Genomic DNA, 15,635 nt, shown 5'->3' on the forward strand with positions numbered 1-15,635 from the left:
CAGTAATACGCTTTAGAGATTTAGAAAAAAAACGACTCATTGTACTCGCTTGCTACTCGTGTCTGCCAAGAGAAACACGGGAAATTTTCTCTACTTCAGAACTGTTAACAGTGTTAAGTAACAGAATACTGCCACTACTCCAGTGGCCAATGAGCAAACGGCTTTACCAGCTCAAAGTTTTTCAACATGAGATATTTGTCATATTTTCAGTAACAGATGACCATTCAACCATTGCTTGGTTGTTTAGCGCACTGCCAGTTTTAGGTCGTTAATTTTCTGCTTTCTTTATTTTCTGCTTTGAAATCAGCCTCTCGATGACGTGGATTGCAGCGCTTTGCAGTCAAGGAAAGATTTACTTCAGGCAGAAATATTATTGTACGAACGAGAACAGGTGGACGACTGGGTCCACCAGTGTGATGTGTTTCCACTCAATACGGCAACTCCTCAAGACCTTGAGAGTTTTAGCTCAAGTATTCCAGTGAAAAACCTCAGCGACAGGCCTCCTCGACATGCCGAATGCTTTGATAAAGTCCGACTAAGTGAGTATTTAGACAAATCGATAAACGAACAACCAGACTCTCCAGCAGAAAAAAGGGTCCAAACTCGATCCGAAACGTTTGCTTAGCCTCGGAGAGAACTGAAGAGAACCCGTTCAATATTTTTGCAGGTGATCCAAAACCTCGTCCTCTTCAAGCTACTTACTCTGAAGCTCCACCAGAAAATATGCAAACCGAAGGACCTATCAACCAAGGGGAAAAGGAAATAACAACATTTTCTGGCCAGAGAAACGATGATATATATCAAATAGCTCATCCAGGTAATAGCTCACTGATGGACTATGATGATAAGGAGAACAAGAGAGAGTTTAATTATGTCAATCAAGACAACATAAAACTGGAAGAGTCATCAGGTTAGTTTCTGCATGGGCATTGTCCATTACCTTCGGCTAAGTTAAAATGTTATAAGCGCGCTGTAGTTTTCTTCCTTTTCCCCGATAAAAGCTGGTTCGGGTGTCGTGTTGTTTCCGTTCTCGTTCTTCTGCCAGGGCTGAACAGAATGATAGTCCACTACAAACCAACCAATTCTAAACATCAAACCTCTAAGGTAGGACAAACACTAAACCCGAGTTTGCTGCGCCCTTGAAGTACATGTAACGTATTTATAGTGACTTATTTCTAAGGAGGCCTAATTTGTGAAACTTAAGCTTTTTGGTTTGGTGTAACTCTTTTCCATCAGAGATGAAAGGTGAAAAGAAATCCACTAACAGTCATCAGGACAAAAGCGAAACGTTTCGGATCGAGATTGTGAGTAAGATAATTGACCTGGATGGCCCTGAGCTGCTACAGTTTGCTTTGATTCTTGTCCAAGGCGCCCTGAAAAAATCTCAGGTATGCGATCTTTACAAACGTTTGTTGGAACTCAGTTTTCTCGTCGAGGAAGCCGCATGAGCGTCCTAAGTGGCTGGGTATACAACATTGACACAGGAAAAGTTCGCATAAAGGCTATAATTATAATTGACAACGCTTAGAAATGTTCTAGTTATAGCTGCGAAAAGTAGATCTTGGTTTCACTTTTCAATGACACGTAAAGTCAATATTGATTGAATAAATGTATGGTTAGGAATTATAGAGAGGCTCCCAAAATATGTTTTACTAATAAATCCCAAGCAAAGAAATAATAAGAAGAATGGCTTCTGGATGTCATCTCTCTAACATATTAAATCTCGTTTATAGATCGTGCCTAGCTGCAGTGAACCATTGAAACGTGATGAGGACAACAAATGCATGTCCATGGCAACTCCTGCGTTCTTGTGGAAAAGTGCACTTTCTTATCACAGCCAGCCAGCGTCAAATGAACCAGGTAAGACCGTTTTTTGCAGCACAACCCACAATGGTGAAACTAAGTCCTAGATTTTCTCACTTCGCGGTGACTTCTAAAAAAATCTACTTTCATTACCATAGGCAGTCCAGGGCTCGCCACCAACATACCTCGCCTCTCGATAGGAAAACTATAGGAAAATGACGCGTTCCTGTATAAAGAGTATAGACGAATTGTCAGGGCAACTTGACGAAACACTTGAAGGCTACCTGCAATTAATGCAATTGGCTGGCGAGTTGTAGTAAACCACGGTGCTGCGCTACAGAATTGAATGCCTCTTGTAAACCGTCGATTCTCCAATCTCAAGGATTGCAATAGCCTTTCTAACCGTGAAATGCGGTAAGCTTTTTGTCAACTGTTCTTGTTTCCCAATCTAAGGGAATAAAGTCGATGAAGATGACGAAAACAGGGACGCTGACAGTAAGGAAGGACCATTACACCTAATCACGCCTTTACCAAAGACCACATGCAATCAACCACTTCGGCTTGGACTATCAAGAAAGCACAGTAACAAACGATTACATCCTTACTTCAAGAAGCACTCCAGTGAAAAACCAACCTGGTGCCCACATTACCCTGGTCGACAGAAAAGGTGAACAGTGAATGCTCATAGCATTGACAGCTTTGTCGTTTGACCTCTTCGGAATGCCTTTGTTTTCACTGGATATATTCTAGTCAAAAGTCGTAGGACGCTTTTGCTTCTTATGAATTTGGTTGGTCTTCAATCTGTTGGATTAGAGAACATAGGAGCAACAATGCACAAGGATGTGTTTTGATACAGACATAATAAATATATTGTTAAGAGAGAAAGTTTGGCGATGTTTCAATTTTGTGCTGCAAGTACTAAATTTATGTCATATAACATCTTCTGCCAGCAAGGTTATTACCAGTAGCCCTGACTTGCGGGGTTAACACTTTTACCCTGTTTCAACCAACACACAGTGTCATACAAAAATAGCTTAGCACTTTATTACACTTTTTGTTTAAAGATCATTTACATTATTGAGTTTCTGGACTCTAAACTGATAAAGCGAGTGCTTACAATGTATAGGAAGTAGCCGGTTAGGAAGACCGTCGAATAGTTGTGACGATTTTCTAAAAATCAGCAAAACAACCGAAAGAAATGGCACTTTCATTTCTAATTCAGTTTCTGGTTGTTTTCCCTGAATGGAAAAAAAGAGAATGGGAATATGACAAGAAAATTTCCGACCTTCCGTTACGACAAGAAAAGGAGAAATAATACCCCTGAAGGTGGTTAAATCACAAATTCTAAACGGATTTCGGGAAATTGTCTCCCGAAATTTCAGAATGTTTTTCTCAGTTGGCCAAATGGCAAGCACTAAGCGATCTCAGTGGTTACGAATTCCTACTATTCTAGTAAGGTAGATCTAATCGATTTGATCGTTAATCCATTGTCGTTGGCGTGGATACAATTTAGGACGTGTGTGCTAACGAAGAACACAGGCCTATTCCATTTGAACTAAGGTGGCATCTGTGGCTACTCCGCAGTTGTTATTCTTCTGAGACATGAGCACGTAGCCGTCATCGCCCCAGTGGGTGGACCAGGAGTTCTTAACTAGCCAGTAAGCCTGACTGTTCATAGTCCCATAACCAACTGCGAGCACCGCATGGTCTAAATCTTCTTCCTTATTTCCTAGTGGAGAAAAAAAACAAGACCAAGGAATGAAATGACGAGTTACACACGAGCTTAGTCGATTCCAATTGTGATGTAGTTTATGGGAAGGCAGAGTACAATATTCAATGTCATAACGTCATTCAAAGGCATTTTTAGACTTCCTCTGTAAACTGGACCCAGAGGTTTTCTTTTCCTTCCCTCAAATCGGGCTTGAACCGCGAAGCAGAAAATCAACCAGCTTTGATTTTCCGCGCGAGCCGCGGCTTTTTCGCTTTAATAATAAGGCCTGGTTCACACTAGCGACATATACATATAGACATAATGGCTTAACGACACAATCGCTTGTGTCGGTAATGTGAACATCGACATAAACACAAGGAAAAGATCATTTTTGTTCCCCTATATCGTTATGTTTATGCTCTTATGTTACTATCATGTCAGATGTTCACACAGCAAGCATGACGACATAACGTCCTTGTGATGTCGTTATGTCGTTATGTTGCTAGTGTGGACTAGGCTAAGTAGACGAATGGAGAAGATAGTCTATGGGACCAGAGTATAACGACTGCGAAAGGAGTCAATAAAGATTTCATTGTCTTTTTGACGTGTATTGTTCATAACCAGAAACAAGAGGAAAAAACACCAAACATAGCTTGACCGGCTATCCCCTTTACTTCAACGTACCACACTGGGGTTCATAGTACACTCCAAAGGAGTAAAAAGCGAATGATCTGCGTGACGCATCTATCTCCACAGCTACTGGCCTATTTTGAGCTATGGTAATCTTGAGAGCGCTTAGGAGTATCGTAAGAAAACTAGCATACGTGGAGGGTTAATGCTAATCATTGTCTTTAGTTATCACTTACAGAAAGGTCGAGCTGGTCGATTCCTAGCCTGGGTCAGCAAGGTTTGTTGCTGGTCCTGCCGAGAAGGTCGCAAGTCGGACACAACATCCTACTAATGTAACTCAACAAGCCACTCAATTAGCCTTATTGTATGTTTTCCTGATTTCTTAAATTCAAAGCTATTTTTAAACTACATGTACACCCCTTGTTCATTAGTCATAAGGTATGTACATGTTGACTTTCAGCCGGATTGAGGAGTCGCTATAGACTGGTCTCACATCTCCAACTATGTACTTAAGATCAACGGCAAACGGCTCAACCTCGTTCCCAGGGTGGGAACGAGGTTGCAAACGGCTTTGATATGCCAAGCTTGCAATCATAGGGCTGGCTTCTTCCCTTGTTGGCGTTATTGTTAAGGACAAATATTCGAGCACGGGATGGTTATAGCAGGAAGGGGAGGGTGGGATGTAGATTGAGAGGGGTTACCACGTGATGGAAACTGGGGTGAAAAGGGTACGGGAGGCGGAAACGTAGGAAGGTAGCTCAGGAGAAATGTGAAAGCCGACGGGAACCTGAGAGAACAAGTGGAAGAGGAAGAAACCAGAGCAGGAAGGCAGCTCCCCTGTATTTTCCCTTCCGCCTCCCAAAAACCACTTTACTTGATGTTCTCTTATCCACACCCCTCAAAACTGCCTCCCCTTCTTTCTCCCCTTATTCTCCCACTTTCCTGTTAGCTGCTATCTTTCTCTTAAGCCACTTCTACTCCGTTTCCACTTCCTGCACTCTATTCTCCCAAGTTTCCCCCACCCAGGAACCCCTTTTAATCTGCATCCCATCCCCTCCCTCCTACAACACCCTTCTTGAGCCCGATTCTTTTGATTTTCTGCCAACCTGATAATTTCTGCCCCTAAGCAATAACATCACGTAATATTTCCGAAACTATGGAAGCAACAGGGCCCTATTGTCTCTTTTGAAGTTGGAATTGGCCTTCTAATCAAACAGTTGGACTGTAATTTCAGCAAAAGACAAAGATAGACCACGTGAGATAGATAGACAACGATACTCTGTAGTAATTTAAAGCAAAAAAAACTTTTCTTATTGATGATGATTTATTTGAAAATCTGGCAATGTATTCGGCTATGAGTGGCTATAGTGGGATAAATATAATGATGATGAAAATGATTAAACAAGTGAGATTAAACAAGTGAGATTAAACAAGTGAGATTAAACAAGTGTGACAATTCTGTTTACAGAAGGGAATGTAAGTAATTGTACGATTTCGCTTTTATTCTTCCGTGAGTCGGCGGGGTTAAAACTAAGAGGTCATATGATATAGGACATTCTCCTGGTCCTTCCCTTTTCCAAAAATCATTTTCATCGCTAGAATTTTTCATGCTTGCAATGATTGCACTGCAGAAGCTTTTCCTGAAAAAAAGATTGCCCAGCACAGTTGAAGTGGGCAATCCACTGAACGCTTCTGGGCGTCTTCTGGGGGTAATTTCCACTCCTGTCAGTGGCCACCTGACCATTGAAATTTAATGGACGCAAGACCGTGTTCAAGGTAGGCAAAAAATGCAAACTCGGAGACCAAAAAATCATCATTCTTGTCCCCCACGGATCGCACAAGCTAAGTCACCTGCAAAGTTTCAGGAAAATCTGTTTTCTGACCCAAAATGGTTACGAGGATCTTACAGAGACAGCCTCAAAAGAAACCTTAATTTCTTGTAACAATAACAATGAGTCAAAGACAGCAAATACAGTCTACGTTTTAATACAGAGATATCCACACCCCCAAAGGTACAGAAAACAGAGAATTGCATAGGTCTGTAAAGCGTACGTACGACCACGCGTTATAACACATCAAATTCGGCCCTGCCTTCTAGGCTCCGGGAGAACATCGCCGATTAAACGATATCATCGCTAAGGAATCTATAACATCCTTATTAGCTTGAGAAAACGTTGCTGATTTTCAAAGGCCTAATCAGAATCCATGAACGCTAAAATAATAAGAGTATCACGAAAGCTCAGACGGAAAAAGTGACTTTTTGGTTTTTATTCTTCAATCAAGGTTTTTCCCTCGGAAGGTGCATAAGGAAGGGTATATTGGAAATTTTCAGTGGCTTGCTGTTGTTGTGTTGAAGAGTTTCAGAACCATTTACGAAAGTATATCCCATGGCCTTCATCAGAGGCCCACAAGCCTCTTCAAACAAGGAGACCAGCGATGAGCTTTCACGAAATCTCCATTTATCGACCGTAGCAGTATCCGTCTTTGATAAAACCGTTGCATGTACACGCGATATTGACTCACCCGGAGGTGGAATTCCCTTGATCCACTTGCTAATGGTCTCTACCATGTCGAGACCAATGGATTTATACATATCATTAACCGCTCTTGACATATTGCTGATAGCATCTTCGTAACGAACAAGAATGTAGCGGCTCTTGAACCAGTTTGACCATTCTGAATTAACGTAGTCTAAATTTCCTGCGATGAGGGAACATAGCATTTGCGCGTTTTGCTTCACAAGTGATATTGCTTCAGTAGACAAGGGCTTCTTAGTAAACATTTTCCTCGCAGGCTGTTCAAAGAAAAAGCCTCGGCGAATTAAAGAAGAGAGGACAGCCCGAGGATCCCTGACCAGATGAACAATCAAACAATCAAACTTACTTGGATCTGAGCGACAAACTCGCTCCACTTCACGAATTCCAATCTCTCTGGGAATTCGTGTTTGCATGATCTTGGTAACTGTTATTTTTCGTTCATTACAAGCTTTTCTCAACGACTCTTCAGTCAACGGTGTTGACTTTTTATACCATGTGTTGTAGGTTCTTACCCATGTAGGAAAAACCAGTTCTATTGTCCTTTTTTCTTGAAAGCTACACGTAAATAAGTCGCGTACCAGAGTAGAAAAGTCCTTTCTAAAGGCGTCGCTCCTCGACTTGTTTAAGACACGCCATTCACCCCCATAAACTGTTCTCCTAAGAGCATGTAGTGGTTCATAGATATAAAACACATCTGGGTGAAGATTAAACATATTTCCTACAACTGTCGATCCAGAACTCATAAGCGTTAACAGAATCACATTCAATCTGGGTTCAGTGTTTTTAGTTTTCACTTTCGATGATGATGTTTCGTAACTGTTTCTTGTCTTTATCTGTGGCATCCTTACCCTTGTCTTCTCGTTTGATTGACTCGTGTATATAACAATAAAGACGAAAAGGAAAATAGCAGCCACGAAAACTGCAGGGCTTTTTGATCTTCTTGTCATGTTCACTGTTAGAAGCAACAGAATTAAACCAATTTTAGATAGAAGACTTGCATCGCTGTAAGATCAAGCACAACAAAAATAGCAACAACTGAATAACATTACTGACTTCATTGAAAACCACAACGACAATGGCAAGAGCGCAAGACAAGCATGAGCAACATAGCAACCCTTCCCCGGAGGGTACTTGACCCATGTTTAAGAACAGGGTTGCCACCGAGGGTTTCAAAGCCTGACCCTGTTTAGGGCAAATATATTCTAAAAATTCTACCCTCGGTAGGACAACACCTTCTATTTTAAGAACCTGGTTAGGATAAGAGTTGAGGGTCATGAAGTCCCAGGCATAATGTATCACGCGCAAACCAGGGCATTAACATCTCTTGTAAGATAAAGCCAAGCGGAAGACACCTTTAAAGAGGCAACCAAGCAACCAAACCCTTTTTAGGACAGAGGCAAGTAAAATTGTATCACCTGTTCAGGACAGCGCGGCTAAAAAACAATACCCTATCCTGCGGAACGTCTCTATACAGGCCAAATAAGGGAGTTTCCCCCTGGGACGCAAATGCAGTCAGATGAAGGTGAAGCCTGTTTACGATATATGATTTATCATCTCAATGGCAAAGTCACTGGGAAAATTGCCTTTCTGAACGATTTGGAAATATAGAAGAGTGTTCATGCACAAGGAGAAACCAAAAATAAAAGTGTGCTCGACAGTTCATGTCTTAGCATGCATCGACGAATTATGATGCACACGGGAAGTTTGGACAGTACGAAAGAAGCGTGAGAGTTTCTCGAAGCGCAGCCGAGACTGCTTTAGCAACTCTAAGATGGCACGAACAAGGTGTTCAATAACAAACTAAGTGTCCTATAACCAGGTGTCCAATGACAAAGTATCTGATAACAAAATGTCCAATAACAAAGCGTGCAATAACAAAGTGCGCTATTACAAAGTGTTTAGTAACAAACTGTCTAATAATGAGGTGTCTAATGAGAAAGTGTCTAATAAGTGTATAATATAATTTATCTCTCGTGGAACTCAGAAACATTAAAATAATACTTTCTCTAATACAAGAACTGTTCGGATAGCCAAATTACCCGATTAAGTCACATTTTTAACCAACATGACAGCTCCCTCGGCCGTCATGTGAATGCCGCGTCACGCAAAAGCTTAGAAATTCAAGCGTAGTGTATTACAAAACCAAGAACCCATTCGGAGCAAAAGTTTGTATGAATATTAGTTTTCACCTGCTCTTATACATCATGGAAATAAAATGTCAGGAGGATCAATACTATTGTAGTTTGAGTTTTAGTGACGTAACGTGAAAACCAACTATAACAAGGTGTCTAGTAACATTTGTTAATGGTGGAAATTTGTTAATGGTGGAATTAATGGTCGTTATCGGATAATCAAGTCGAGTAAAGATGGAGCGAGGTCTAGTGCATTCTTGATTGAAAGCTTCAGTTGTAGAAGATAGGGCATATGCACGATGAATCATTGTTTTGAGCAAGCAATGTTTGTAGCGTTTATCCGTGTGGCTTTGGAAATGCAACGGCAAGCCAATGTTGGTCGGTTTTCTGTACACTTTTGTTTCAATCTTTGTTCCGTTCTTGATTATTTCCATGCCGATAAAGGGGATCTTGTTATCAACCGGAAGCTCCATCGTAAACGACAGGCTGGGGTGGAGGCCATTAAGGGTAGTCAGAAAATCATCTGCAGTATCAGTGCTACGCATTTTGGCCAAGGTATAATCAACACATCTCTTGTATAGCGTAGGCATCAAACCATTACGGGTAAGCTTGTCTTCAAGGTGACACATGAAAACATAAGCCATTAGAGGGCCAAGGGGCGAACCCATTGCCACGCCGTCGACTTGCTCATACAGCCGGCCATTAAATTGGAAAAGCTGGTTAGTAGTGGCGATCTCGAGGAGTCTGGCAAGTTGATCCTTTTGTAGGTTAAGGTCATAGGTTTGGTTGAACCAATCGCTGGCAAATGCTTTGTCGACTAAGATTTTGATAGTCTCATTTAAAGGTACGTTTTTGAAAAGGGATGCCACATCGAAAGAAACCAAAATGTCATCATCTCCAATGGGTGAGTTGTGGATTTCTTCGGAGAAACGAATGGTATCGGTAATGGTGTACTCGTTAATAGAGAGTGGTTTCAGCTTTTCCTCCAACCATTTAGCCAGGTTGTAATTATAGGTTCCAGTTGCAGATAAAATAGGCCTCATACTAAGATTGGCTTTGTGGGTCTTGGGAAGACCGTAAAGGTGAGCAAGTCTGGAACTCTTGGGGCAGAGTGAATTAGCGATGTTTCTTGGTAGTGTTTCACGTAAAACTGTGTTGACATCTTTCTCTTTCTGAAGAAGCGGATGAAAGTGCTTAGGTAGTCGGCCACGAGATTTTGGTCGCTTGTCATCGACGTGCACAAACTTGGAAGTATCATCGATTGAAGCTGCACTTAGTAGGCGTGTGTACTCAGCCTTGTCCATTACTACAACACCAGAGCCTTTGTCCGGTTTTGTGATAACGATGTCATCCCGTTTCTTTAGACGATTAAGAGCTTTCACCAGTGCCTTGGGTGGATTAGGGCTTGTACGTTGAATATAAATCAGCGCGATTGAGCGTAATGTCGAGCTTGCTAATTCTCTTTTGTCGGGATCTTCCAGTAAAGGCTCAATTTTCCAGTACGCTTTCTCAAAGCTGGCTAGAACATCAATCGGCGACACTCGTTGCGGTAGGGAGAATTTCAGTCCTCTGCAGATAACAAGCTTCTGGAAGAAGGAAAGGCGATAAGAAGACATGTTATTAATGTGCTCATTCACATCAAATTTCTTGGAGATCAAGCGCGAAATCTTGTTAACGTGACTTCTCATCATTTTATCGTGTTGGTTCTTGCGAAGAGTAGTCAGTGTTCGTAAAATGGCGACGTAGCGAACCAAGGAACATTTCTCTCTGATGTCTTTGTAGGCATTGCGAACTTCTCACTTGAGATCGTTCAGTTGAGATAGCTTCGATCTCAATTCCTCGTCCAAGACTTGTTTTTGATAGTCGTTAGAAGACTTCTTCCATTTTCGTGCTTTTCTTCAAGTCGTTCAACTTGTGCGAAATGTGACAAATGATGAGAAGTCACGTTAACAAGATTTCGCGCTTGATCTCCAAGAAATTTGATGTGAATCAGCACATTAATAACATGTCTTCTTATCGCCTTTCCTTCTTCGAGAAGCTTGTTATCTGCAGAGGACTGAAATTCTCCCTACCGCAACGAGTGTCGCCGATTCATGTTCTAACCAGCTTTCAGAAAGCGTACTGGAAAATTGAGCCTTTACTGGAAGATCCCGACAAAAGAGAATTAGCAAGCTCGACATTACGCTCAATCGCGCTGAATTATATTCCACGCACAAGCCCTAGTCCACCCAAGGCACTGGTGAAAGCTCTTAATCGTCTAAAGAAACGGGATGACATCGTTATTACAAAACCGGACAAAGGCTCTGGTGTTGTAGTAATAGACAAGGCTGAGTACACGCGCCTACTAAGTGCAGCTTCAATCGATGATACTTCCAAGTTTGTGCACGTCGATGACAAGCGACCAAAATCTCGTGGCCGACTACCTAAGCACTTTCATCCGCTTCTTCAGAAAGAGAAAGATGTCAACACAGTTTTACGTGAAACACTACCAAGGAACATCGCTGATTCACTCTGCCCCAAGAGTTCCAGACTTGCTCACCTTTATGGTCTTCCCAAGACCCACAAAGCCAATCTTAGTATGAGGCCTATTTTATCTGCAACTGGAACCTATAATTACAACCTGGCTAAATGGTTGGAGGAAAAGCTGAAACCACTCTCTATTAACGAGTACACCATTACCGATGCCATTCGTTTCTCTGAGGAAATCCGCAACTCACCCATTGGAGATGATGACATTTTTGTTTCTTTCCATGTCGCATCCCTTTTCACAAACGTACCTTTAAATGAGACTATCGACATCTTAGTCGACAAAGCATTTGCCAGCGATTGGTTCAACCAAACCTATGACCTTAACCTACAAAAGGATCAACTTGCCAGACTCCTCGAGATCGCCACTACTAACCAGCTTTTCCAATTTAATGGCCGGCTGTGTCAGCAAGTCGACGGCGTGGCAATGGGTTCGCCCCTTGGCCCTCTAATGGCTTATGTTTTCATGTGTCACCTTGAAGACAAGCTTACCCGTAATGGTTTGATGCCTACGCTATACAAGAGATGTGTTGATGATACCTTGGCCAAAATGCGTAGCACTGATACTGCAGATGATTTTCTGACTACCCTTAATGGCCTCCACCCCAGCCTGTCGTTTACGATGGAGCTTCCGGTTGATAACAAGATCCCCTTTATCGGCATGGAAATAATCAAGAACGGAACAAAGATTGAAACAAAAGTGTACAGAAAACCGACCAACATTGGCTTGCTGTTGCATTTCCAAAGCCACACGGATAAACGCTACAAACATTGCTTGCTCAAAACAATGATTCATCGTGCATATGCCCTATCTTCTACGACTGAAGCTTTCAATCAAGAATGCACTAGACTTCGCTCCATCTTTACTCGACTTGATTATCCAATAACGACCATTAATTCCACCATTAACAAATTTGTCCAGAACCTTTCATCCGGTGTACGTGAAAGACAAGCGGAAGACGGCCGTGTCTTGCGAGTTAGTCTCCCATTCAAGGACCAAACATCAGCTAACGCGGTTGGAAGGCAAATGCGCGATCTCAGTCATAAGACTGGCACTACCCTACAACCAGTATTTATTAGCAAGAAACTGGAACAAGATCTCAAGCCCAAAGAAATCAAGCCTCCGATCGCAAATCAACAATGTGTGGTTTATTTATTTTCATGTGATCTGTGCGATGCAGATTTTATGTCGGCTACACAGCCCGACACCTCCACCAACGTATTGCTGAACATAAAACTCGATCGGCGATTGGAAAACACTTTTTGGAAGCCCAAGGGGACATAAGCCTCCTCAACGAAAGCCAGTTTCGAATTCTCCGAAAGTGCAAGGGAAATTTGAATGCCTCGTCTATGAGATGCTTTGCATAAAGGAACGGAATCCAAGCTTGAACACGAAAACTGACTCCATCCGTGCGAAACTCTTGGTCTAATTTTAAACATTTTAGCACATCCATTGAGCTATTGTTTTACTGACTATTTATACATTTTTTATCAACTATGATTTTGACTTGATAATGAAGTTAGCTCAACGTCGAAACGTAGTCGTTTTTTAAACAAAAAATTTTTAACTTTCTTAATATGCTTAGAAATATTTTATCGCAATTTTTTTATAGTTAAATGTTAAAAAAAATCGCTTCTTATTGAAAAAAAATTAACAGAAAAAAACAAACTTTTTCAGAGGAGCTCCCATATTCTTCAACTTACATGTAGGGTAATAGAATTTCTTTTTACACTTTCATACTGAAGAAAACACCACAGAAATGAGAATTATTCTTATTGTGTCTGAGCTGCATATTTTTTTAAATGGAAACATTTCCCATAAAATTTCTACATTATATTCTTGCCAGGACGACAACATACCAAATATATTTTGGAGAGAGGAGTCCTTATAAAATTAATATAAACTGGTGTAGTTTAATTTTCCATTTAATTTTTGTAAACCTCTTACAGAATGCAACTTTTGGTTAGCTTGCACTTCACTGTCAAGGAAGAAATCACACCAAGGTGGCTTTGTATTTTTATTATGATTTCCATTATCAGTAAAAAAAATCACACTTGGACAGGTCTCTTGGGGGTATTCGCTCATTTACCACCTATAAAAAACAAGATATAATGTATAATTTTTACCTGTGCTGTAAAATTTTTCAAATATGTTTGTTTTCACTTTTAGAGTGGTTTTTAAAAAGGATCACAAGCACACCACCCACCCCTCAGTCCCTGTTCCTACCCTACAACAGTACAGCCAGGATCCCATATCAACCCCCCAACATAACTTACCATAACACTCCTATACTACAATACAATATTTTTTTATATTTTGTACAAACAGACCTAGACTCAAACATCAGATCTCTGACTTTTTGGTCCAGTACTTCATCTCCACTAGGGCATGAAAGTAATCATTGCAAATGTCCTTATATTTGTTGGTCTAATTTATTGTTGCTCTCAGATTCCCCCTTCCCCTTTGATGAAATTAAATTGGTTTAAAAAAATAAACTGGTTTAAACAAATTAAAGCAGAGGTAGAAATTGAGCCATAAAATTACTATAATTTTAGCACGAGGATATTGAAATATAACTATATTCTATTAATATCCATATGTTCTATTGTAAAGAAAGTGTAACTACTTAAATTGACCTTCATTGTCTGAGACAAAAACCTGAAAACATCTAAACACACTCAGGTCAGTGAGGATATTGCCAGTTTTGCTTTTGCCAACAACCATTCTGCCTCAAAAATATAGAAGATAATGACAATAATAACAAAACCAACCTCTGTCAATTCAATAACCACACCAAATTCCCCTCCAAATTCCTTTTGACACTTTGCAGTCAACCAGCATAAATTCAACTCAATGCTTTAAAGTGCTTCTATCATTTAATTTTTACGCCTTGAGTCAGAATTTTCAGGTGTATCACATAGAATTCCACAAAAGATCAAAAATGCTTTTAACCTTTTGCAAATATCTGCATCAGTTCCAAAGATATGTAAGTTTGAAAAATATAAATATGCAAACGAGGTGACTGATGTTGTCATACACTCAACCCAGTATAACCCTCAGGTTGGTAGGCTTATAGTTAGAACTACAGGAGACACACCTATGGCTATAAAAATTATATACAGACTGTATTTTCCCATGGCAACTCACTCTTTTCCAGTCCCTCTAACCTGATTTCACTAATTCAGTGATTTTCAGCTTGGAAAACGTTAAACGAGGCTACGACTTTGACCTTGCATATTAATATGCTTCCTAGATCGTGCTGAGGCACCATTGGCAAATATCAAAATGGAAAGCCCAATGTGGCCAGAAAAGCCCATAATTATCAGGGAAGGTTGAAACCCAGTATGTTGCCATGGTAACAAAACTGTTATGCTTATATTATGGAGGACATCTGCAAATTTCATCATAATAGCACTTTAAGCACTGTCTCTAGGAGCCCATGGTCCCTTGTATCTGGACAATAGTTCAAAACTTGTCTGGGGTGGATGATCTAAATGGTAGGTGGGAGACTCAGAATATTGAGGAGAGTTGCTAGAATGATTGTATAACTATCTCTTTGCAGGTACTAATTAGACACTAACACTACTAACATGACTGAGTTTGGACAATAAATGTATATAATTATTTTGTTTTTTAGATACATGTATACTCAGTCTATTACTGGTCATACAAGAGGTACCTTGCTACTGAGTTAAGTCTTAATGTGTGTATTTTAAAGGAGAAGGTCACTCCAAAAAACATACATTTTATGTCCACGCTAATGAAAACCTTGCACTAAGCTTAGCCACTCACAGAAGTTTCAGCGTCTAAAGTGCAGGTTTTCCTTATGAAGTTCACCTCCAAAGAAGCACCCAGGCCAAGTTTTCATGATATCATTCCGGCTGAGAGATTTTGTCCTGGTGGCTTGCAACAAGCCTTTTGACTACCACTTGGGGTTATGGCTGCTCTTGAGACATATTATTTTGAGCTAAACATGCTCTAAACTCCCAATAGCATTGAAGATAGTGAAGAGGATAATCACTTGGAAAAAAATAGATTTTGCTGACCTTGTGACAGATACCAAGTGAGTTGCATGAGGTTCTTCTCCTTCCCACCAATTTCAAGTTGGACGGAATGAAGTCACATAAACACAGCCTGGCTGCCAAGACAGTTGCAAAATCGTGGCCTCTTCTTAATTTCGAGACAAATTTCTTAAGGATAGCAGGCACTTCAGAGGCTGAACCTTTGGTGAGTGGAAAAGCTGAATATTCACTTGCTATAATTTTGTCTTCACTTAAGTCAAGACAAAAAAAGGA

General features: G+C 40.7%; 2 protein-coding genes and 1 pseudogene across 2 annotated transcripts; 1 reads left to right on the forward strand and 2 right to left on the reverse strand.

Moving 5' to 3' along the window:
* Positions 1–4,581: 4,581 nt before the first annotated feature.
* Positions 4,582–8,596, reverse strand: LOC145462214 (carbohydrate sulfotransferase 1-like). Its single transcript, XM_081445723.1, has one exon. It carries the CDS (start codon positions 7,626–7,628, stop codon positions 6,423–6,425), a length of 1,206 nt encoding a protein of 401 aa, XP_081301849.1. The 5' UTR covers positions 7,629–8,596; the 3' UTR covers positions 4,582–6,422.
* Positions 8,597–8,914: 318 nt separating this feature from the next.
* On the reverse strand, positions 8,915–10,504 carry LOC145462222 (uncharacterized). The gene has a single exon (XM_081445729.1). It carries the CDS (start codon positions 10,502–10,504, stop codon positions 8,915–8,917), a length of 1,590 nt encoding a protein of 529 aa, XP_081301855.1.
* A 239-nt stretch (positions 10,505–10,743) lies between these two features.
* Positions 10,744–12,928, forward strand: LOC145462212 (uncharacterized; annotated as a pseudogene).
* The last annotated feature ends 2,707 nt before the right edge of the window (positions 12,929–15,635 follow it).

The sequence above is a fragment of the Orbicella franksi genome, chromosome 12 (assembly GCF_964199315.1).
Source record: "Orbicella franksi chromosome 12, jaOrbFran1.1, whole genome shotgun sequence".
Lineage (NCBI taxonomy): Eukaryota > Metazoa > Cnidaria > Anthozoa > Scleractinia > Merulinidae > Orbicella > Orbicella franksi.

Excerpts from the sequence above, each read along its gene's own strand:
- LOC145462214 (XM_081445723.1), bottom strand. The coding sequence starts at position 7,628 with ATGACAAGAAGATCAAAAAGCCCTGCAGTTTTCGTGGCTGCTATTTTC.
- LOC145462222 (XM_081445729.1), bottom strand. The coding sequence starts at position 10,504 with ATGATGAGAAGTCACGTTAACAAGATTTCGCGCTTGATCTCCAAGAAA.